Raw genomic sequence first — 25,594 nt, 5'->3', positions numbered from 1 at the left:
AATATGTGTCCATTGTTGCTAAATTCAAAATTTCAGCTGCTCAGCAGTCTGGTGGTTGTTGTCTGAAATCTTGCCTTAATGATGTGTCATACATTTTTCAATAGGACAAAGATCTGAACAACAAGCAGGCCAGTCGAGCACAAACACATTGTGTCTGTGAAGCCACGCTGTTATAAGTCGTGCAGAACAAGGTCTGGCATTGTCCTGCTGAAATAACCACAGGCATCCTGGGAAAAGGTGTTGCTGTGATGGCAGCATGTGTCTCCAAAATTATTACATATGTCTCTGCATCAATGGTGCCTTCACGCATTTGCAAGTCTTCCGTGGGCACTGCTGCACTCCCATATGATCACACCTTTGTATCTTTCTCTGATACGAGCCTGGATTGTCTTTCTCATTTTTGGCACATAGGACCAGACGTCAGTTTTCTCCACAAAGTAGCTGAAACATGGACTCATCTGACCACAGAACATGTGTTCATTGTCTTTCTGTCCGTCTGCGATGAACTCAAGCCCAGAGAAGTTGTGTTGTTTTTGCACAGAGTTCAAATATGTCTTCTTTTGTCCGTAACAGAGCTACATTACATTACATTTGTAGATTTCTTGGATTCCCTTGGTCCATGTGGGGAAATTGATGATAGTGGCATGACTCTTTCATGGGGTTCCTTGCAGCAAATAGTGGTTTGCAAAATTTATGTCCTGAGATTTCCCCAGACTCCCTGAATCTTTTCACAGTTTTACACACCCCAGATGTTGCAATTTTTCATTGAGATTTTTTTTTCCTAATTATCTAATCAAACTCTGACTGAGTTTGGCATGAAGTGATGAACCATGACCCATGATTGGAAAGACTTTGGTGCATCCTCTGCTGGTTGTAGAGTCTTCCGGGTTGATGTTATTTTAATTCTCAATTTTGCCTCTCTCCCAAAATTTCCTAAAACATTTTCTAAATACAAATACATTGGTCAGTGAAAACTGTAAAGAATCATCTGCTTGTGTCTGTTAAATAAGCGTTCAAATGAAATCACAAACGACAGATGAAAGTTTTTGTCGCATTTTAGATAACCTTTCGGGGAATGGGGTTTTTACATTTTCTTTCAGACCTTTCTGAATCCTGTTCCTCTCTCTTTTTTGAACTAGCATCACATCTTCCATTGTCAACTTATTTCCCTTGTTCAATCCTTTTCTTATCCATGTTTTTTTCTCACTCCGTCTGCCACCTTAAATGCGATATGTGGGCCAGTTCTATCAGTAATTAACTCCCCTCCCATCCCGGAGACTGTGTAATGAAATAATGCAGCGCCACAATGCTACCTGCAGCTTGAGATCATTTAGGAGACAAAGGGCTTTAGTCTGCCCTAATAGAGTCTAGTCCATTTTGGATAACGGTGTTTTGTGTTCACAATGCATGGATGTATAACAACCACTCAAAGGGACGTCTCGGAATTAAAAAAAAAATCAGTTGGCATCCTTAAAGTGTGTGATGGAGCTCATTCTCACTTGGCTAGAGCAATCCATTTGTATGTTGTGATCCACTGCTGTGTTCTCTATCAATCTGTCTTCAGGTTAATGCCCTTTTTATCCGTTTATTTCTGATGATGAGATTGGAGCCTAGTTCACATCTAAACCTGTTGACTTACACTGTACTATATCTCTCTCTGACCCATGCTTCTTGTTATTCTGTTCGTTAACTTTGGATCAGATAAACGAGGTAAGCCAATACTTTTGGTTGTTTGTGATTTTTTTTTTTTTTGTAAACTTTAAGATAACAAATCAAACCTGACAGATCAATAATGGTTGTTGGCTAGTTCCAGGCCCTGTGAGAGTAAAACATCACACATTTATGATTTCATCTGAAAAGGGCATTTACCAACAGATGCTATGTAAAACTACTAAAGTGTTTAACAGTGTTCAAGTGATGAAATATGTGAAGCAGTCAGTCATGTCTGCTCATTGTCACTGTGAAATGTTTCAAAAATGTGAAAAACAACTTTTATTTTATTATAAACAAATGAACTAAAGCTATTCACAAAATCAAGACTGCATCACTAAGTGTCTTAGTTTGCTTTATTTTCATTCAGGTAATCCTCTAAGTACCTCCATTATGGACTACAAAGCCGATGTCATGATGGAGATTTGGTTAACGCTGTAAAAAGGCCACTGTAAAACACTTTGCACTTTGCAAAACCATTATGTTATAATGCGCAGGCTGTGACTAAGTATTTGCATGTTCACCTTGTACTGCACGTTGGCAAAGTCTGAGTGAACAAGCAGAAAACAAGCTTTTTATTTATTTGTAGTGCACTTGTTTTCAGCTTGTTTAATGTGAACAGAGATGTGTAGCATCTAGCCGACTGGGAGAATCCTGAAGCTCTTTAAGCTCCAACCACAACTGTAGACAGTTTGAACGAGTCTCCTTTCCTCACTCAGTAAATGATTAATTAACACAGAAACAACTCACAAAACAACTCTGCTTTAGAGTGTCACCATCATTTTTTATTCTTTTCTTTTCCATTATGTGTACTGTATGTCAAGCACTTTGTTATTTGATCATATACAGCTTTTCCCATTGCGACTGTATACAGTGATGTTATTGTGCTTTTCTCTTACAGTTTAGTGGTTACAAACAAAGAAACAGCATAGCAGACAAACTGTGCTGGGACTGCAGAGCAGGAGTTAGCCTGTAATTAAAAACATAGTTAGTTGGAGCTCTGCCAGTGTGAATAATTTGAGGATGGTGAAAAAACTACCTGCAGATGCACTGAAGCTAAATGTGTCACATGCACTTTCCACTGAATAGTTTCACAGATGGAGCCTTGCGTTGTTTTTCTCTCTCTGCTGAATTTCAGGTAGCCAATTATTCCCACGTTTTAGCCTATTAATTGAAAGCCTTGATGTAATCTTTTCTTCTCTGGATTCCTATATCTCCATCTGTACTCAGCATCCAAACAGCTTAGAGAATACAAGTAACACAGGGTCACTCAGTTTAGGAGAGAGCTTCTTTGAATTTGCCAGGTAACACCGTTCAGCTTGAGGATGATTTGTCTTCGAATGCTCGATATTAGACTTGTATCCTTCAGTGTGACAGAGAGAATGACATTGGGCCTGTGGATTTGCTCAAGACTTACTGCCATGAGAGGAAAGGCCTATGTAATCCATCTTTGAGGCATGCGTCCATCTTCACTGGAAGGATGGGATATATTTTCAGCATATTAAAGCTGTTTCTCAGTAAAATCACTAATCTTCAGGACTTCATACAGGAATATGTCCTTGTGTGGTGTCTAAAAAACCTTTTTATGCTAGACAAACAGCCTGCTGCCTGCCATAGCGCTGAAATGAATGGGACCATCATGCCTTAGATGAGTAATGATCAAACAATGCTTCGTACTCCACTTTAAAGGGAGCTCTCAAACAATTTCATCAACCTCCTGTATACATTCTTGAATCTTTATTTGCAGATCCACTGCATTAGCTGGCTTTTCAAATGTGCATTAGCATACTATCACAAAAAAAGAACAATGGCATGTTTTTGTCGGGGTTAGTCTGCGTGGAGCCAACCCCGCCCGCCCCTACTGAACAGCGGTGGACTGGCAGTGGAGATGTATTTTCATAATTTGGCTTAATTGTGCCTGGTGTGCCATCAGAATGGAAATCTCCCCAGCAAGAGATGATACATATTTCATGAGGGTAATCTGAACGGAGCAGTTTTGATCTGTAGACGATGAGCTGGCTTTATTTTTCCCCGCAACGAGCTGATTGAGTCCTTCAGATGAGGTAGACAGACAGCCGCTGCGGTTGCACCGCCCCAGCAGAGCGGCGCAGGGGGAGAGGTTTGAGAGTAACACCCGCTGCTTCTGCCCTAATGGCACTCGCTGTTTGACACAACTCCCTGGGATCCACCACCCTCCCCGTGTTTCATGTCTGATAATGATGTGAATGTTTCCCTCTCTGTTTCCTCTCTACTGCCAATGTTCCTTTCCCTTTTTATTTTTTTTTTTCGTCACATTGAACAGAAAGAGGAATGCTGTATTCTTTAGCCTGGTTATCATTTAAAGTGCTCACACATGACACCGTGTTTCATCTCCTTCTCTCTGTTCTTGCTTTTCTTTTTGTTTCTCTTTTTTCCAGAGCTTTTTTGAAGGACAGTCAGCACCATGGGACTCTGCCAAGAAGGATGAGAACCGCATGAAGAACCGATATGGGAATATTATTGCATGTGTGTACAAAGCACCTCCTCAGCACTCAAGAATTTGTGTGTGCCGTTCCCATTCTTCTGGCTGATTTATTGGCCAGGCTTGTGACTGGATGACTATAAGCTGCTCAAATAGAGTTTTATTATCAGCCAACAAGAGCAGCTTGACCTTTCCAATCTACTTTTATATTCATCCAGTACAGTCTTATTAGTAATAAGAAGTATGCCATGCAGGATGGGATGGTGCATAATATATAGCTTGAATTTGTGTTTACAATTAAGTCCTAGTATCAGTATGCACTTAAGTGAAGCTATAATCCAAATCTGCCATTTAATGCTGATTAGAAAGCTCAAAAAGCAGCTCTAATAATTTTGGAAATTTTTTATGTATGTACTTTTGGTGATTCACGTCAAACTAAAGGTGCAATTAATTAAGTTTTAATGAAAATTAGGTTGAATCACCACAATTCATAAAATCAGGGCAAAAGCTACAAATTTGTCTCCCAGTTTGTGGGACCTTTATAACCATTTAATGTCTTACATGGACAAGCAAGTTTTGACATGTTTAAGGGCTCTTTTACACCAAATCTACAAAAGGAATTAGCAGCAAGAAAAAGACCCCAAGGGTCTCCTCATGTCCTGAGTGTCTATTTACAGTGTGCAACAATAGAAACCAAAAGACTGCTCTGATAAAAACATGAATGTGTAAAATCACACGAATGTTGTGTGCTCAGCGTAGAAGAAGTTTGTGTGTGGTTTGCAGATATGTCAAGTGAGAAAGGCTTTGGCAGTACATGGCCACTTGAAGTGTGAAAGAAGATAGGAAGAGCAAAGATGGAAACAAAAAGAGGAAGCACACTATGTGAGGGAAATCATGGATTATCCCACTACGCTGAACAGCCAACTATAATGTTCAATTATGGTGAAACGTTCCTTATGTTCAGTTGTCAGCTTGGTGCATAAGACCCTTAAACCCAAAGAGTTACAAAAATATTAATTTGAGTCAAAGTTTTTGTTTTTGATTTATTCATGAAGGTTTTTAACATTGCATGATTGCCTACTGTAGATAGAACTGCACAACAACATCTCTCTATTAGCCACATTGCATCTCTACAACTCCACTTTCATTTGTGCCTCTGTGTGTTGACTGTCTGCTCATGCTTTTACACCTCCATCACTCGTCTTTTTCTCTTTCAACTTCTCTCTTCCTTTTTTACCGTCTGTCTCTCTGTCCCTCACCCCCTTCTCCTCTCCTGCTGCCCTCGTTAATATGATTAATTCAACACTGGTTTCTTCCTCTGCCTCTCTTCCAGATGATCACTCCCGTGTCAGGCTGCAGGCCCTGGAGGGGGAACAGAGCTCCGATTACATTAATGCAAATTACGTTGATGTAAGTACACACACCAGCCAGCGCCACCAACGCAAAGGTCACTGCGCTTCCTCTCGGGGAGGGAGAGGGCGCTGGTGCCGCCGTCTCAGAGGGGCCTGAGGGACACTGCAGACCCTACTGCCTGTCCATCACATGCACACACAAAAAGACACACAGAGGCAGAAGCAGCCACACACATACATATTGCCTGTGTATTCAACTTTAGAGGCCTGCTGTATCACTCTCTTTATGGGATATATTAAAAGAAATAAAATCAGAGACTGACAGCACTGGGAGAGAGAAAAGGCAAACCCGCCTACGGGGGGAAACTGAGGTTATTGTTGGGTTTCGCTTTGAACTATAGACGTATATTGAGAACCCAGAAATCTTCTTGGATAATTATTTAGCATAATTACATTGAAAAAAACCCAAAACAGAGTAAAATATATTTAAATATCCCAAAGAAAACCTAAGGATTCAAACCACTTATGATTGTTGGTATGACTAATAAAACCTGCCTGCTGCTTGTTGACGCTAATAAATCAAAACCCCAAAAAAGAAATAAGCACTAAATAAAAGGAATCAGCCAGATTGATTTGATAAGTTGTGTTGTATTTGCTCTTGCATAATGCAGCTTGCTCTCTCATTCAGATTTCCAACTGCCCGTGCCCATGGCGGGCTAATCGCACCCGCTTATCCCTAGACAGGGGTTGTTTGATACAGTTACTGACAGACCAGCGCTGTTGAGGCACTTTGTAAATACCAAAAATTGCTGCCACTGTAGTGTAGAATGGTCTTTTAGACTAGAATTTGCCTTCACATCAATAAAAGAACTACATAATGTATTTTCTTCAATAGAAAAATAAAGAAGAATCATCTTATTCTAGTCTGTTCCACTCTGTCAACAGGGGGGGTCACATGAATAAGTCACATGAAGAATCTGGTGAATAAATAGAGTGGGTGGGGAGCAATGACTGTCTTGATGTGGCCAAATATTTGCTTGTGGTACACATCACTTCTCTGGTTGCATCTGCTGAATGATCTCCGTCAGACACTTCAGGAAGTTAAAGGAGATATGTTCTAGAAAAATGACTTTTTGTTAGCTTTAGAGGATATATTTGGGTGTCTGAAGTCAGTACCAACTCAATAACTCAGAAAAAAAACTTAACCCTGGCATTTAGTTTTTGGCCCCCTGGGATTTGAAATATCTCACTGAGCAAGCCATTCAGGTTTACAGTGTAAACTCGGGTCACTTGTTGAGTTAACTACGCCTCTTCTCAGCCAGCTTCACTTGGAATTGTTCTGTTGTCAGACGTGCTCAGGAGCATGCATCCTACATCTACCCCCAGCTTTAGATGATATAAGATCCCAGTGGATAACATATATTGGAGAGTAATGTTCTAGCACCAGTTAACAGACAAAAATTAAATAATTAGTCAGTCTGTTATTTTATTTTTGTTTTTGTTTAGCACTAGCTAACGCTAAAAGCTTAGGTTAATGAAGATGATGCACACCAACATTGTGTGCATTTTGAAAGATTAACTTTATAGTTGCAACATTACTTTGTTTCTTTTTACCCACAGCTGTGTGGATAAAGTGTGTTTTTTCGGCACAACGACACTCCTCTCACTCATTGCTAAGCTGAACGCCGTGTACCTCTCACAGTGTATAATTAATGGTACACGAGCATTACTACGAGGTACGTTGTGTATATTTAGGCTTGGTCTATTACTGCTGATGCAAAGGCATTGTTTACTAGCTTTTGCTTCTCCCTTACAGCCCTACACTACTAAACAAAGTTCCCTTTGGATCAATAGACTAACTGTCAATATGGAGAGATGAGTTTTTTTGGTACGACTGTGGGAGTAGCTTCATGATTTTTGGAGTTACTGGCTGAACCTCTCTGGGAGCTCCTCCTTGTACACGATCTGACTCCAGTTTAAACTAAGTGTTTGCTCCCCCTTCCCAAACCATGCCAATTGATGTCCGCCCCTCAAAACAGCCCAGTCTTAGGAGAGGTGTTAGAATAGCGGTCAGTGCTATTGTGCTCAAGCTGTGGGAAACGTTGGCTAAAGTCTGTCTCCTACATAGTCTGACCTCAGGAAATTATGTCAACTTTTTAAGGTTCTACAATAACTTGCTTAAGGTATGGTTAGGTTTAGGCTTCTAAAATAACTTGGTAAAAACTAGAGAAATATTGAAGCTGTGGTTAAGCGACACCACTATTCACAGGATGCAAACAGTTGTTCCTAATGTAGAACTGGATGATTTGTATGCTCAGCCATCCATTCTTTATATTCCTAAGAGATTTTGCAGCACACCCTCGCTTCTAGGAAAGAATAATCATTACTGCCATGATGCAGGGACATTTGAGGATGGTGGCAAGTAAATGAAGTGTACATTTTATAAATCACTTTTAAATTCTAAACTAACAGCTAATACTGACATTCTTTCTCTTGATGTCATTCTTGACATCAAGCTTCGAGCTTTGATCAAAACTCTGCCTCATATTCACTTTTGTACAGAACCCAGATGGTGATGGTGTAAATCAGGTTATTTTCTGTCGCTAGAGAAATTCCCTAAATGCCTCACATGCAGGCAATTGCTGATTGTAAAATGCAAAATATGAGAACCAAACATCCAAACTTTCTCAGATTCTTAGTACTGCAGCCCAGTTTGCAGTAGATCCAGAGAATGGTGAAAAACAATCAGATATACCATTCTCTATTTGTTTGTGAGACAAGACAGCTGTCTACTTCTCTACTTTTAGACAGTGAAGAACTCACAAAGACAGTAGTGGATCAGAAGTAACCACATTTACAGAGGTGTAGGAAGGTACCTCCAGCACTGGAGTGAGTCAGCACACCTTTACAGTAAGTAAAAGTGATTAAAAAGTGGCGTGAGGCGCAGCTTCAGCTGAAAACAGATCTAACTCACTTAGCTCACACAATATAGAACCTCCTGATCTGACCTGATTTGCTGTTAATAGCAGTGTTAGTAGCAGGATGTGACCAATCACGGCAGCTCACTGGCCTCCTTAAGCAGATGTTTCCGCTCCATGTGTAATGGGCCGAGTCTCTAAGTGGTTCTCTGCTCAGGAGAGAACTCTCGCTCTGTCTCCCATCGTCTCGTCCCCCGCCCCTCTAATGTGGTAATTTGTACTCTCTTGTTACGCCCTCAAACATAAATTCATAATGCAAGGTGTGCCATGGCAAATGCAGGAGGCTTAAATTATTTACCTTTCCCACTATTCAGTTTATGGCCCATTATGCTGTGAGAAGGAGTGCTGCAGAGAGGACTCTCGCAATAGAGAGGCTCCCATTAGAAGATAAGAATTTATGCATGTTAAAGAGGGCCCTGATTGAAAAGGATTTCCACCGCTCAGCCACCTTCATTGGAAAAGTACTTTGTAGAAATACGGGCAGATGGGTACGGATGTTTTTGCTGTTCAGAAAGCTTTTTAACCCATCTAAAAGCCAATAAACTCTGATGTGTACAACATTTTCCACCATGTTTGTTATTGTACTCTATTATACATCAAATTATTTGGAGTCATGTACGAGTAAGCAGAGCAGGTCTTCTCTGCAGCTGATTGAGTATTTTCATAAACATTTAGGAGGCTATGAAACACAGCGTAATGGTCTGTTGTCTGCACAGTTGTGTGTATTTGTATGTGCACACATTGGGGGCGTGCTGACGATCTGTCCTGGATACAGTGCTTGGATAGATTTGCAGGCGCACACAGAAATCAACTCAATCAACTCAACTAAATGGTCATGCACATTTCCAATTTACCTCTGCAGATTAAATACACTGAATGCAGTTTTTACAACTCTTCTGTCTTCTCTTTGACTTTCGGTATGAAACATAATAAGCCGTTTTTTTGCACACCCAACCATCCATTATCTTGCAGAAGCACAAATGAACAGTTGCCCTACTACTTCTGGAAATTTGATTTAATACAGTTAAACTGATGGAAATTTTCACCTTTACAACCTCTACAACTTTTTTAGGCTTGTGACCACCCTAAACAAATCACTGTCTGCTTCTTATGGGGTATGACGTTGATTTGAGCAGTGAAAGCCATGACCTCCCAATATAAAGATTTTAGGTGTTTGACTTATTACATATAACAAGCTCAATAAAGTGGATCGGAGGGAAATATGTGCACAAACTACAATTGTAACAGATGGTCTTGAGTAATATTTTTCCAGGCTTTCTGAAGGTCTTTCAAAGTTTTTCTTTGCTTACATAAAAAGCCTAAGACTTGGCATGTTTTGGCACAGTGTACAGTGTGTTCCTAAGAAATGAAGGAAATTGAATAAGTGGAGAATAAAAGAAGAAGAGCAGGCCTGAAAAAGCCAGCAAAGACCTCACGGAGGACCTGAGAGATGCATCTGGACCTTCAGTTGGTCGATCTACTGTCCACTGAAGCCTCATCAGAAGTGGTCTCCATGGAAGGGTGGCTGTCAGGAAGTCATTCTTAAGAAGAAAAACAAGGAGAAAAGGCTGAGGTAAGCCAAATCACACAAGACCTGGAGTGAAAATCAGCGGCAACAGGTCTTATGGAAGGATGAATCCTCCCCAGAGCCCAGATCGCAACATCACCGAAGCGGTGTGGGATCATCCTGACAGAGAACGGAACAAAAGGCAGCCAACATTGAAAGCAGAGTTTTGGGATGTCCTGTTAAGAATCCTGAAGAACTATTCCTGAAGACTACTTAAAGAAATGACAGGAAAACTTTCCTAAGAGGGTTCAGGCTTTGCTGAAGAAAAAAGTGGGTCATACAAATACTGGCGTTCAAGCCTGTTAGTTGTATTGCACAAACTCTGTTTTGCCTTGTAAACTTTATTTCTTTTTATGCTTGCACATGTTTGATAAGTCACTGAACACATTTTTTGAGGGGTGGCTCAAGACTTTTGCACAGTATTTCATACAATCAATCAGAATTACTCCTGAAAACAACTGACACAATAAATGTGGAGTGTGTGTGTGATCCCTATGGCTTGGAGGCCTCAGGACGATGCCTTTGTTAGCCTATATTCTTTCAATGTGACCTCTATATCCCTAAATTGTTTGTGCGGATTTTACATATTGCAAAAGAAAAACATCCTTTGGGAACATACCGGAGACCGCATTTCCTCCAAGATATATTTGGCAGACCAAGTAGGTAGTATACAGTATAAACATATTTTCCAGGTGATAAGCTTGATACTCAGAACTTGCTAAAGTGTGCTATGTAATGATATTCAAATTGAAAATACCAGTTTGTGCCTACAGGCAAAAACACTTCATCCCGCATATTTTAGACACTCCACTCCCCACTCCTACTGGACAGAATTCATAATAAGCTATTCAAAAAAAAAACTCAGATCACCACACATATATAATCGCTCATTAGTAATTTACACCGTAGAAACAAAGGCTTTCCAATTAATTATTTCAGTATTGACATTTTTTTTCTTTATCTGTTTCAATTGATCATAAAATGAAAATACTTAAATGTGCTAACATGCTTAGAAAAAGCCACAAGTCAGTCTATAATAAGCTCTACTCACCTTATAGTCCCTGTCAAGGCCCTTGCGTCTCCCTCTCTAAAGCAATGGTGTGCTGGGCCTCCACTTTACTCAACAGAGCCTACACGAAAGCACAAACAAATCTCCTCCTTAGTCCAGAGATAAAGAAGTCATTAAAAATGGAGGAGCATTGAATAGCTGAAAGAGCCCTGTGGATGAGAGAGAGTGTGAGGAAAATATCCTTTGTGTCTTTCTCCCTTCATTGAAGGAGCGTTAATCACAGTCAACGTTAAATTGAATATGAGTGAGATAAGCTGAGCAGTAGGGGTGATTGGGAGGGAGGGGGCTTCAATCAAGAGGAGGCTGGGCTGAGGAACAGTCTTTAAGTCCTAATGTTTTGCTTCCTCCCTCATATCTCTTGAGAGAAGACAAGGAATTAGACAAATAAAACTTGAAGGGATTAGAGTAATCCGTGAGACTGGGGGCCTTGTTGTGAAGATCGGTCCTGTTAGTTGTATCTTGGGGATTATCAACACTTTTGCTCCTTACTCCAGAGGTGTGCCGCATGTAAAATGTGTGATGGAGTGTTTCTGAATCTTGCATCGAGTAGCATCCATCACAAGCTTTCCAGTTTTGCTAGCTCAGACAGCTGTTGAAACAAAGAACTGCATGGAAACACAGCTGTCAGACTGATGAAGCAGAGTTTCATTGAGGGAGTTCATTCACTTGCAGAAATATGGTACATCTGAAATAAAAACAGCTATTAACTGGGGCATGGTGCGCTCTAAATCAGTTCTGTTCGATGGTGTTTGTATTGTTTGTGAAATAATATGAGTTAGCATGCCAGGGTCAACCTCCACTGTCAGAAAACAGATAAAATATCAAAGAAAATGTGTTTTCTTAGACAAATAACTTCATAACAGCCGGTCCTTTACGAGTAGGAGGAAAGTAAAGTGACTCTCATACTCTCTTCTCCCATTTTTTCTCTCTTTTCAGGGATACCACAGGCCAAATCACTACATCGCCACTCAGGGTAAGAATAAAACTTTCTAAAAATGTCAAGGCTCTTTGGATTTGAATGTGTGGGCGGTGAGAATTTAAAGTTGTCTGTTTGTTTGGTGCAGACAGATGAGTGCGGGTGTTCACGAATATCTCTCTGAGCATCCGCATCATTGTTTACATACGCTGTTGCAAACTGCTCTTTGATGCTCAGTTGGGTGTGTGTGTTTGGGGAATCTGGTACCGCTCAATGCACACACACACACCTCTGAGCAAGCAGAGCAGCATGCTCTCTATCTCTTCCCCTCCATCGGTGGTGTGGGAGCGATTAATCAGGCAGTCTAGGAGCACGCTGAATAAATAAATGGATTAGTTGACATGTACAGGCACATTTTGTCACTGTGTTAATCTGGCCGGCAGATTTGCACAGCGAGGCGTACTTACAGTGACCCCAGAGGTTAAATATGATTGATGGTTAATTGTTCTGAATTTTGCATCCAGAGGCGCACTCCCACTCAACAGGGCTGCTGCATGCACTGGGATTTTAGGAAAAAAAAAAGAAGAAAGTTAGTGGAGAGGAAAGAAGAAAGCAGTTTTTGCGAAGAGGCCTTAATGGATTCACAGTCTGCTTTGGTGGAGCTGGGAGTTGCATAATTACCTGTTTATTAGTGCATTGCCGCTCTTCCTCAGCGTCTCAATTAAAGCAACCCTCTGTTTGCTCTTACTTCTGAAAGAGATGGCATATCAATTAAGCAGCTCGACCACACGGTTTGTGTGTTTACCTGTATGCACAGCATTGACCGTCGAGTCAAACACTCAAAACAAAGCCGTCTGTCAAGTGCCGGCTCTCTCCTACGGGCCTTCCTTTCACAAGGTGCTTTAGCAGGAGAGCTCGGCTCTGAAAGAATTTCTACTGGATTATTGACTTCTGTAAGTGTTCTTTAATCGTTAAGAGCATTCCACACTTCATTTAAAAATCTGCACATGGAGATCAGCAGTCAGGAGAATATTCCAAGCAGAAGCCCTCGCTGAGATGAAAAGCTCGAGAAGACAAACATGTTTCCATTCAAGTTAATTAGCCACTGTTTTCTCATTGAGCTTGCATAATCAGTCCTCATTTTCCAAGGCAGGCTCGATAAGACTTTTCATTGAGTAGAGCCATCCAGTACGCTAGAGGGAAGGTGTGTGTGTGTGTGTGTGTGTGTGTGTGTGGAAACATCTGTATTCTCTAGGAGAGCAGGCCCTTTTTATAATTCATCATCAGCTCCGGCAGACTGACAGGAAGGAAGGCTCAGTCTGCTGACACTGAGGCAAAGAGCAGCCAGAGATGATAGGAAAGCCAGACACAGACCTGTCTCCCTCAGTCAGACAAACTGCATACTGTAGCACCTGAAAAGAGCACCTGGGCATTGGCACACTTGCTGAAAATGAGGAAGTAGTCTCTTCTTTCCCCCAGCAAAGTTTTTCAGTGAGTGACACTTCCACTCCACTGGGACCAGCAGTAGCTCCGAAATATCATGAATCCCGCAATTGTGCTGGATAAGCTAAAAAGCTTTGTCATAAATTGGCGGTAGAGGTGGTTCGGATCTGCTGTATATGGCAGACAGGTGGGATAACATTGTCCTCATTCTCTCACGCTGTAAACTACAATGACACTCATTAGTTTGGGGTTATTGACGAGTCCCTTTGCTCTGTCAAGGTGACAAAGGCAGGTAGAACAGCTGTCACTCCATAAAAGCCTCATCATCCAAGCTCTGCTCCTCATTATTTAGGTCATTCTCTCATCCAAAGCTTTTTTTGCTGCAGCAATGAAAATGTCTGTCAGTAATTCTCCAATGGCAACTGCAGCTTAAGCCTTCCCAGTTGGCCACCTTACCTCTGTCCATTTTTATGTTTAAATACTGATCAAACATGAGCTTCTTCCCGGTGGAGACTGTGAATTATTCTGACACGAGGACACAAACAGCTCTGATAAGTCCCTGCATCCTCCTGGTGTTATGGAAAGTATTCATGAAGCGGGAAAGGGTTCAATTTCATCAAGCCTTCGCCTCCGGTCTTCTCTGCTCTTCCCTCCCCTCTCATGCAAGCAGCAAATGTCACCAGTAGCGCAAAATTTTTATTATTTACAGGTTAGCATCTAAAAGCTCAGCAGGGTGGCGTGTGTGTTGGGGGGGTAGAAAGAGAGAGAGAGCAAATCAATGATAAGTGAGTGTACATTATGCCAAAGTCTGCTGCATGTAATATTAATAGGCATGAGGGGGGAACATAGCCTGCGTGTTTCTCTGTGAGTGTGTATGTGCACATGTTGATCAGGAGTTTTGCGGCGTACCTGGCTGGGGGATTTCTGCAGCTGTCACACTCTGTGCTTCTGAGGAGGAGCAGGCCTTGTCCCAAAACACCACATCAGCTGCAGCAGCATTAGCTCTGTGACAGCTGGAAGTGAAGCCCCTGCTGGTGTTCTTCTCCTCTGAAGTGCCTCTTCCAAACTTCTCCAACTAGGCTCCACACACATTGTACTACAAACGCTGCTCTCATCTTACAGTTCAAATCAGTTTCTCTGAAGTAAGCTGTGGCTAAATCTTTGAGTTTGCGCTTTTCCTTAGTGTAGTTTGTTATTAAGAGACACTTTTTTGTTTTTTTGTTTTTTTGTTTTTTTTATTTTAAAGATACAAAAAGTGAAGGTAGATTCATTATCAAATTCAGTAAAACAAAAAACCCTCTGAAACTTTAAATATCCTGCAATCTGCAATTTAAAGGAATAGTTCAACAATTTTCTGTAATATGCATTCTTTCAGTCTTCCTGCCATTAACAGAACTACAGCCAAGTGAAAATTAGCTTAGCCTAAAATAGCCTGATGAGGGGCAATAAAAAGGAAAGATGGCTACGGAAAACATGAATGCAGATCTCCAGTTTTGGATTCTAGAAATCACAGATGAATATGATCTCAACTCTTCTCACATTGCCATTTAGCATTTCTTGATACATGTAAGGTAGTGCAAGTATCACTGGTTTTGAATGTGTGACCAGTGTTTTCTCACTTGCTCTCCTCTTGGACACAATAGTGAGTTCTTTGTGAGAATGTAGTTTTATGTTGTTGTTTTTTTTGCTTTTTATTCTCACTCACTGTTGAAATCACCATCTGGCATAAAGTGCATCTTTCAAAAACCCTGCCTGTTCTTCACACGCATCATCGTGTTTTCAGGTTGTTCTAATAGCTCTCTCATCAGAGAAATGTTGAAAGTATGCTTATACATTGCCTTATCCAAGAAAAATAAATGGCAAAGCGCGACTTTGATGACTGCGCAGGTTTATTTTAAATCTCTAGCTCTGAACTTAAAATCACACCAGTCACAGCACAGCTTATACTGTGAATTGAAACCAAACTAAGACATGCTTTTTATGAAATTGCACGAAATTCCTTTCATCAGACTAGCATTTATTTTAATTCCTTACCTGGCTGTAAAAAAAACTTAAACTGCCTTAATGTGATGGGTCCTGAATGAAAACACACATCCTCATGAATGCTCTTTCCAATTCTATCACAGCATCACTTCTGCTTTACTCCTGATGGACAAAAGTCAATATTTAAATGACCACAAGTACTGTAGAGGCTCATCAGGAAACCAAAGTTGTTTCAGCATTTACATTTACAGCCAGTATTATCCACCCTTAAACCTTCCTTCATTATTCACTAAATAACCAAAGCCCTAATGTTTACTGGAGAAGCACTTTGGATTAGAGAGGAAAAGTCTTTAGGAACCAAACCAAAACAAAATAGTTTATTTGCTCTATAATTGGGATTCCCTCTTTGGATTACCATATCATGTTCTCCAGCCATTTTCTCCTAACTTTCTTTACCTTACCCTTTTACTGAGATGTAAGTATTGCAAAATCTCAGTAACAAACCGCAGTGATACACGTGACATGTTACAACTTTATGGTTAAAGATGTATAAAATTGTGCTTTTCTGTAGGGAAAAAAACTTAAAGGGGAACTCTGTTTTTTTTTTTTTTTAAACCTAGACCTTATTTCTGGCATAAAATATGTTTATCTACTCACCGAGAACAGTTTGGCGAAAGTTGGCGTCCTTCGAAAGCTATTTAGAAAACTCGCGATCAGCGTATATCCATATAACGGAGTTAATGGGGCAGGGACGATGCAGCCTCTAAATAAGGCATTATCTGTCTTTATTTCACAAATACTTTAAGAAGAATGAATGAACGAACACACACTATAGCTCTGTTAGCGCATAGCTACTGTTATGTGGCTACTTGCAGCTATAGGAGAGCTAACGGAAGGAATTCTACACAGGCACTCTACTGGGACCACTTCATCCACACGCATGGCTGCAGCACAGCTAATTCACTCTGGTAAGAATGTCCATCTGACTCAAAGTCGTCGTTCACATTGTCAAAATTTGATAAATATCCTGCCATGTTGCACAAAACTAGCAGTAGCAAACTCCGTGTGAAGTTAGCTGACTGTCACAGAGAAAGGAGTAAATAAACTGTGCTCCAGGGGGGCATGTGGATGAAGTGGAATAACGTATTTCATGCCAGAAATTAGGTCTAGGTTTAAAAATACTGGAGTTCCCCTTTAATGCAACGAGAGTGAGAAATATTCAGCTTTCCTTCAAAGGATCATTATAGTTTATTTTAAAACACCTGTATGAAAGACATCTCATACAGGTGAAAGAGATATTTCTTCTTATAAACCTTCTCATCTAGTGCCATACTCACTTCCTCATGAGTGTCATCAAGTTCACTTCTGCCCACCAACATTTCCATATCAATTCTCTGTCTCTGCATGCATAAAGAAACAGAAATTGGCTGGCTGGAGCTTGGCACTAGCCTCCCATTGGTTGATTTACAATATAATGCCAAGTGTTATTGTGTTACTGAAGTCCTACACACCAGCTGTCCTGCTTCTCAGTCTCCTTCTCTCAAACTTCTCAACAGTGTGTATCCTCCCTCAGGGACAAGTGTAGGAGGAAGCAGAGTGGGTGGTTCAATCAGGATGGGTAGTTATCCGAGAGACTAGAAGTGATTGGATTGGCAACTGAGGTCCTACAGTTAAAAACAAGGCATGCCACCACATGCAAAGCAGAAGGACTGAGCAAATACAAAGTTACTGAATAGATTTGGTCCAGATTTTTTTTAGATATCCATTTGCTATGTGAAAGAGAGTGAAAGAGTTAATTTCTTGAATTTTCAAAAAATACAATTCTTTGCTAAATGTTCTTGTTTTCCCAAAAGAGAGGCATGCCTGGGCTGCCAGCAGAGACATGATAGTGGAAATTATAGTTGGATTTGAATCACTTGTTAAAAATCTTTTATTTCTTTTTTAGAAACAATTCAATTTGACAATTTTGGATCTGTTCAGCACTTTAGAAAGCAGGTCAAACATGACTTGATTTGTCAAGTGAGTGAAATGGTGATGGCACTACTGCTGATGTCCAATCAAAATTTAATTTGTGTGAAAAGATACAGTATAAGCAATAATAATAAGACTCACACAGCAAAAGAATGCAAGAACCTCAGCTTGTGTCTAACATCAATTGTATATAAAAGATGTACATATGTAGCAACCGTGACATCCCCCACTGGTTTGTGGAATTCAGAAGCATTGTGTTTTGCTTCAGCATCTGTGTCTCAGATCACCTCCGATGCACCATACTAATGGGTCAGACATAACTCATTTTAAGCAAAGCTAACTGCTTAGATGTGAAATCACTAGTGAACACTGCAGATGTCAAATTTTTCTGTCATGTTCCAGTTTTGGAGTAAGTTGCAGAAGTCAATGAGCTAATTTACTTCACACTAGAAAAATCTGAATGACCGTATTCGTCCAACCAAAACTAGACATTTAAATGCGTGTAAACGAAATCGAGCCTCTCAAAACTGGACTAACATGAACCCAGTTAATACAGTTCAAATATGTGCTCAGCTTAACCAAAAGGGGCTTAGGTGCTTAGCACATGCTTCAAAGTTCTAGCTTTTTGCATTTTTCTGTAAAAACAGTCGAGCATAAGTGTACATTTAGACCAAATCCCACTACAGCTGCTCCCATACTCATATTGTTCTGTTTCTATTATCAGTTGACTAAACCCATCATTGTAGTAGATTCATAACGTCTCAGTGTGGAGTGGTATAAGCTTATATCCTCAAATCCTAAAACCATTTTTAGCTTTTACAATTTTGCTTTTTCACAATCATCTGTGAAGATGGACTTGCATTTTAAAACAGCCTCAGGTGGCCATTTAAAGAAGTGCATTTTATGGTTGTTCGGTGTTTGCCTTCATCTTTCCCCTGAAGTTGCTTCTTAGTGGCAACAGTACTCGATATTTAATGTAAATAAAAGAAAAGAAAAGAAAAGAAAACACAAGAGACTATAAAAAATTTGAGGAAGTATTAAGTATTTTGTATATAAACAGTAACTTTCTTTTTTTTACCAACAATAACTTGATCTCGGGTCACTGCACAGCCGAGGATTAGTCAAACAAACCAACATATTGTCACTGCTTCCAGGTTAATACTAAGCTAATCAACATTTCTTTTAATTACAGAGGGGTGGTTTTATCCTTTGCCCCCCCCACCCCTGCACGCTGTAAATGTTGTGGTTTTTCTGGGTTTTTTTCCATCTCCCACAGGCCTAACTTAGTACTAAGCTTGTTTTCCAACTCTCACCTGACTTATAAAGGGTAAAAAATACACATTTTTAGAGGCATGAATGCCAAGTAAAAACTTGAAGTATGACTTGAATTTTAACTGGTTTCAAGGGACAAAAGGTTCATAGATTTCCTTACTTTATAAATGAGAAATAAAACACTGACAGTTTGCCATGTATATGCCATGTTGTGTCTTGGTCGATGTCTGTGTGCCAGCATAATTCGTTATGTCTCTAGGTAATTTGAGCCTGCACAGGAGAATGCACTGTCGTGAAGATTTGCATTTACTAATTAATTTGTCAGAAGTAATTTTTTTTTCCACATGGTGCCTGATTAAAACTAACCAGATTAATAATTAATTTCAACCCACAATTATTGCTCAGTGAAGTTTTAAATATTGGAGACATTGAATGGCCCTCTGCTCATTCATTTTGATCTTCGCCAAACGCGTTTGGGTCCGGTTCGGTGGAAAGGTTGGTGCTGAGCAGATGAGATGTGGTGGTAATTATTATAAACTTTGCCATGCACACATGTGCACACACAGATCCAGTAATCTTTAAATGAGTCATGTCTTTTTCCTCTCTTGTTCTCTTACATTTTTAAGCTCTGTGCTGTAATCGCATGCAATGGTTTTGTTGTAGGAAGCGGTGTAAAAAAATCTGACTTAATGTGCCGTCAATGCTTCATCCAGGAGTCACAAATCGTGGGGAAAGTGCTCAATGAACTGCCTTGTTGCTGTAGGACAATAACATGTCCAAATACCTTGTGATATGTGTAAAAGTATCCTAAGAGAAGCTTTGCTTGACATAATTTCACATAAAACAGTGTGTCAGTAAGATAAAGTAGATAAGCTGTTGAATGTTACATTGAGTGAAGAGCTTTAAAGAAATACAACAACTCTTGATATAATCTCATAGGTAATCGAATCCCATGCTCACATACAGTATATCTTTGGGTCTGGAGCTGTTATTCCTCATACAGGATGGGCCTCCTCAATTAAAGATCTTATGCACTGTTGCAGTGTTGCTGATGTGTTGTGCTTCCATCTCCGGGGCCCACTGAAGTTCCTTTTTCTGTTTAATTATAACCTTTCCTCTGTTCACAACCTCAGGTTAAATAGAAACTAAAGTAGATTTTGAAGGGTGGGGGTAAATTTAGCTAAGCTGAGTCCCTTCTCTGTCTGTCTTTCTAAGGTCCTATGCAGGAGACGGTGTTCGACTTCTGGAGGATGGTCTGGCAGGAGAACACGGCAGCTATCGTCATGGTGACCAACCTGGTAGAAGTCGGCAGGGTGAGTATTAATTACAATCGTTCAAACCACAGATCTCAAATAAGATTACCTTAGTCCCAGTCGACTGACAGCTTTATTGTATCTCGAGGAAATCCGAACCGTATTTTTTTTTGTTGTTTTTCATTGCCTTTGAACATCATTGCCCAGATGTTTGTGTGTGTGTGTGTGTAGTGTGTGTGCTGACTTAGTGACGCATGGGACTCATGTGCCATCAGCTCTTTTTTCCATCTATATGAGAAGTGAAAAGAAACTGATTGATGGCCTTCATTACATGAGAGGCATCCAGGCGACTGACTACTGTTTCATCTGACTGGCTCTATAACAGAAGATTAGACTCTGCTGAAGCTGCCAGCTCCTCCCAGGTTCCTCGTAGGCACCTCGGAGCAGAAACAGCTCGTAACGTTGTCCTCGCTGGACGAAAAACGACTGCCACTGAGTCGCAAGGATAGTTAATAATGTTCAAACAAATGGCGGAGGCTTGACGTTTTTTGATCAGTACAACATGTGGACCTACCTAGAACCTTGGCTTCTAATTTGCTCCACTTAACTCAGACTATCGTTCCTCCTGGTTGGGTTATAATCAAGAGAAAATGAAGGTCTTAACGTACAGTACAGTGTAATGCTTTGACTGCCAGGGGATTTTCTCTTTGAATTTTAAAAGCATTTGAGCTGAAAGCCCCTTAAACACATACACACCTTGATTTTGCTGATGTTCATTTTTGGTGGGGCTTAAATGTACCAGAGCTGAAAATGATTCATGGGCCCATCTCTAGGTACCTCATTAAGTCTTTCTTCTACAGTAGCTGAGCCCAGCCCATCCCACCCCACACCTTCTCCACACCTGCTTAGCTGCTGTGGCGTCCTCTACGGGCCCCGGCCCCCAAACCGTCTGTTATATGATCCTTGTCCAATGGCGGGTGGTAGGCGCAGTTGGTCACAGAGACGGTGGCTCCTAAGAGGGCCCCATAAAATCATTCCGCCATATCACAGTGGGCCATCTGCTCGGCACAGTTGCTGATGAACTCTGGGAAATCCTGGCACGCACACAGACAAGCACACACAGCTTCTGTCCCGCTGGTTTCACACACAGGGGCGGCACTCAGCACACTTTGATGTATGAGAGATTTGATTTTGGAAGTTAGCGTGCTGATGTGTGTGATGAGGTGACGCTCCATGTGCTTCTTTTCCATACACTGTATCCATATGCGGGAATGAGTTCAAGAGCTGTGTACACACAGTCACACATGCCCATAAGAGTGCCCCCACAAAAGAACATCTGTGTCTACGCTGGCGTATTATAGCCCAAAGGCTAATTCCCTCCAAACCAGGCGTCTGATTCAGAATGATCTAATAAGGTAATGGCTTTTGCCTAATTCAATCTAGCTGGAAGCGGACGATGGATTTGTGATTGTCATCGGGGATTAGTCATCAGGGGTGTCAGAGAGAGGGACCTGAAAGTCCCCTTCTGTCTGTGTCATCCCACAAACCAAAATCTCATTTAATTCGTAATCAGCACATAGATGCCAGAAACGAAAATTGAATCTACTTGTGGCTGATGTTGCATTTATCCCTCATCAAAAATTATCATTCTCTGATATACCTCCGCGATCTCAATCTCTATTACCAGCCTTACTCCCCTAATATCAACAGTTTAATTGAACAAAGGGGGGAGGGAAGGCGAGAGGGGTAATTTTGCACTCTTATAATACAAGTAATATTTCCAGTGAGGTGTTTTAGATTTCTGTTGGGAAATCTGTTTTAAGCAGCTTAGGGTTTATTATTTCATATCATTACTGGGTTGTCATTATATCTTTCTCATCCAGTTGTAGCACACATTTTTTTCTGTTTTGTCCTATTTCTCAACTCTAATAGTCTCAATTTTAAGGTGGAGATATCTTACACCATCTCTGAGCCTGCTCTGTCCTTCTCCAGCTTTGTACACAGTCCACCTTTAGATTCATTTTCACATTATCGACGTGAGAATGAAAAAGCAATAATGTGCGAATGAACTCCCCATCAATACATAAGATACCCATTTACAGCAGATCCTTGACCGGGGGCCGAAACTAATATGAAGCAAATCCCATTTCGATTTGAGAGAAACACTTCAGAAACTGAAATATCAGGTGGCAAATTGGAATTAATGTTATGTGACAATTATCTTTACTGGGGTAAAAAAAAGTCATGGCCCAGCAACTTCCAAGAATCCAAAATTAAATGTGTGCCGTGGATTAAAGTCATGTGAATGTAAATGATTGGAAGCATATATTTGAATTTGAGGATGTGGTGTAAAACATTTGGTTTTCTCTCTCTCAGGTGAAGTGCTGCAAGTACTGGCCTGATGACACAGAGATCTACAGAGACATCAAGGTGACGCTGATAGAGACCGAGCTGCTGTCAGAGTATGTCATCAGGACCTTCGCTGTGGAGAAGGTACTCTTTTTAACCTTTACAGTTTTTTCTCCTCTTACACACCAGAAAATGCTACCTCTGTCTTTTCAGTTTGAGCTTTCTTCGGGCCACTGAGCAGTTCAGCAGAAGAAATTGTTTCTGGTTGGTTTTGAGCGAGTTGAGAGTGGTTGCCAATCTGTTCTTGAGGATGTTAAAGCTAACATATTTTAATAAGTGAACACAATCTCACTGTATTGTCTTAAAGAACAGCAGCAATAACACAAGTGTCATCAGATCAAATAGATGTGATCAGCTTTTCCTTTTTACGGTGGCTGGAAACAGTACAAATAAGGTGGATGAATCACTCTTTACTCTCAGTCAAGAGTTTATTTGGTACTAGATCAGAGGTTTTAAAACATCAGGGGGAATAAAAGAAACATTTTTTAGACAAGTTTCATTAAATGAAGGAGAGGACTTATTTTGTTAATTGTGATCAATAATGTAAATGAGATGTAGCTGAAGAGCTCAGATAAATTAATTCTTGAGGGAAGTTGATTGTTTTTACCAGAGTTAGTAACGAATAAATACCACAGGACAGACTATTTATGTAATTAGTGTAATCAGGATATGTTAATCAGAAATAATTCGTTATCCAGGCTAAATTTATAAGGGTGTTTAGGATTAATGAAGCTTAATGACATCCATAATTCTATAGGCATTCAAGGATTTCCCAAATCTCAGTGAAAAAGATGGAGTAATTGTCGGGTAACGACGAGAGGCTGCTGCCTCTATTTGATCTATCTATGGGTTACCTGACCAATTTCACTGTTGTATTTCCTGAAAAGCACCTCCCAACAATATCTTCTTGTAGTTTGTAGCTGATAACTTGTTACCATCTCTGAGACGCTTAACACAGCGTACAACATTTAGACTGCACTTGTTCTGAATCCTGGGCCCACATGGCTGATTATGAATAACTCGAGCACCTCTGTTTTCACACATTCCTTAGCTGCATCCAACGTCCTAAAACAGTTCACAACCACATTACCCACAATGACACATTCTTAAAGACAGCGTGTCAGCTGGTGGAGTAATAGTATATTTTACTGAGTATTTTTACATTTAAAAAATATTTTGTTTGAAAAGATTTTCAATAGATTACCAAATTAATTTGCCATTTAATTGTAATTAATCCTGATTAAGCGTTTTAAGCCGCATTGAGTGTAAAGCTGTTGTTTGTAGGACCTTGAAAGCTCGAGGTATTGGACTGATTAGCAGACCGTTAAACATAAAGTCATACCACAAAGCAGATTTAAAGGGTAGAAAACGAGCACTTCTGATTTTCTTCTTTACGATTTGCACATTTTCTATTTGGATATAAAGTGAATCAGAACAATAATCAGAGAAATCAAATCCATTTTCACAGCAGCACACTACCCCTCAACATTGGGGCTTCCCAGTGGGCCACCTCTCTAACCATTAACTCTCCCTTCACATGTTGGTTAATTATTGTTGAAGAACAAACAGTAATTTGGGTTACAGTCACCCACACATCGTCAGAGTATGCTGTGATTTTTTGGTAACCCAGATCCTGAGGCATCCAGAGAATAAACTTGAATTCCAACTCGCTAAAACTGCAGAAAGTGATTTTTTTGTTTTTTTTTCTATGAACATCCACAGTGCTCAGATAATAAATAGAACATGTGGTATAATCATTTGTCCCTGGCAGGACAAAGGCATGACAGAAAAATGCTAAAGAAATACACGACACTCACCTTGAAGGTCCTGTTTGTTGTTGGATAATGGAAACCTTGCTCAACTCTCCTTCTACTATGAAGTTTGTGTTTGTATTCAATTCAACTCTGTGTTTGCTTCACAGTGACCTCTCACGCTGTCTGTACACCTCTCAGTGCTTCCTTGCCATTTTCTGCCATGCTCTGTGTGTTTAACATGATGACTCTGTTCCTCAGAGAGGGGCTCATGAGATCCGGGAGATTCGACAGTTTCACTTCACGGGCTGGCCAGACCACGGCGTGCCCTATCACGCCACAGGCCTGCTGGGGTTCATTAGGAGAGTCAAGTCCAAGACCCTGACCAATGCTGGGCCCATGGTGGTTCACTGCAGGTTGGTGTGCACTCGAACTGAGGACTCTTATTCCATGATTTTATACAGAGTCTAAGAGGAAAAACCTCTTAAATCCAAGTCCATATAACAGTAAAGGATTATTTTTTACAGCCATGGGATATAGATAAGAGTCGAAGAAACATACTTCAGACTCTGAGAGGTTATTTAACAATCGTCCACAATACAAGCAAGCCATAGAAATTCTGAGGTTGTGGATACAATAGACTAAAGTTTGTTGTTGTCAAACCCAGGAATCGGTTAAATGACATAGTTTTGAATTGTGTGCTCATTCATTTTTTTTTCTTTTTATTGAAGGACAGAACAAAAACACTTCACCTCGGTCAATCTTACATGAGTTTGGCCCAAAGAACGAGGCTGAGTTTCAGAATTTGGTTTCTACATGTTTTTGTGTGTATGTGTTGTTGAATGCAACAACAAATTCTCGTCACTGCCAGTGCCTTTCAGAAATGTTCCTCAGCCCATGCTGTGACTTGCATGATAGAAACATGTTTGTTTTTAATGCTGCCTGTTGATCATGGTCATTCAGTATTAGTTTTCAGCCATGAAAACACAGAGATTGCTCTATATTTTTCGCTTAACTTCCTATTGATATTCAGTGGTATAGACGATAATCCCCACAAATTCTTTGCATGTTTACACTGAGATATTTTATTCTTTAAATAATTGAAGAATATATTGACATAATCTTGCACAGAATGGTGCACAGAATGTGGAAGGGCCACATCTTTACTTCTTAAAGACTCGGCATCACAGAGAAGCTGCTTTTATACCCTGTTATGTGTTAGGTGCATTTCATTACTTCTATCTAAACTTTTTTCAGACACAAAATGAGCACGTATTAAAAATGATTTTAAAAAGTTGACATATTTGTACTGTTTACATTCAAATATATGGTTAAATTAACTAGTAATTCATAATATTGGAGTAGTTTCTATGTGTGCCAAAGCTTTAAAATGTGTTCATTGGGACTTACGGTTCTGCCACAACATGAATGACTCTGTGTGATGAAAATCTGTCGAATG

General features: G+C 40.3%; 1 protein-coding gene across 6 annotated transcripts in view; it reads left to right on the top strand.

Annotated features, from left to right (window-relative positions):
* Positions 1-25,594, top strand: part of LOC140268994 (receptor-type tyrosine-protein phosphatase mu-like) — a 158,191-nt gene that overhangs the window by 121,266 nt on the left and 11,331 nt on the right. For all 6 annotated transcript variants that reach the window (XM_072364013.1, XM_072364012.1, XM_072364011.1 and 3 more), the window contains 6 exons: positions 4,128-4,215; positions 5,505-5,581; positions 12,074-12,110; positions 19,938-20,035; positions 22,352-22,468; positions 24,397-24,551. In XM_072364013.1, the coding sequence (XP_072220114.1) occupies positions 4,128-4,215; positions 5,505-5,581; positions 12,074-12,110; positions 19,938-20,035; positions 22,352-22,468; positions 24,397-24,551 (572 nt within the window). The remainder of the gene's footprint in view (positions 1-4,127; positions 4,216-5,504; positions 5,582-12,073; positions 12,111-19,937; positions 20,036-22,351; positions 22,469-24,396; positions 24,552-25,594) is intronic.

This window comes from Leuresthes tenuis, unplaced genomic scaffold (assembly GCF_036924035.1).
Source record: "Leuresthes tenuis unplaced genomic scaffold, fLeuTen1.0.hap1 SCAF_14, whole genome shotgun sequence".
Taxonomy (NCBI): domain Eukaryota; kingdom Metazoa; phylum Chordata; class Actinopteri; order Atheriniformes; family Atherinopsidae; genus Leuresthes; species Leuresthes tenuis.
Note: the sequence above shows the minus strand (reverse complement) of the source record. Positions and strands in the feature narration are given on the sequence as shown.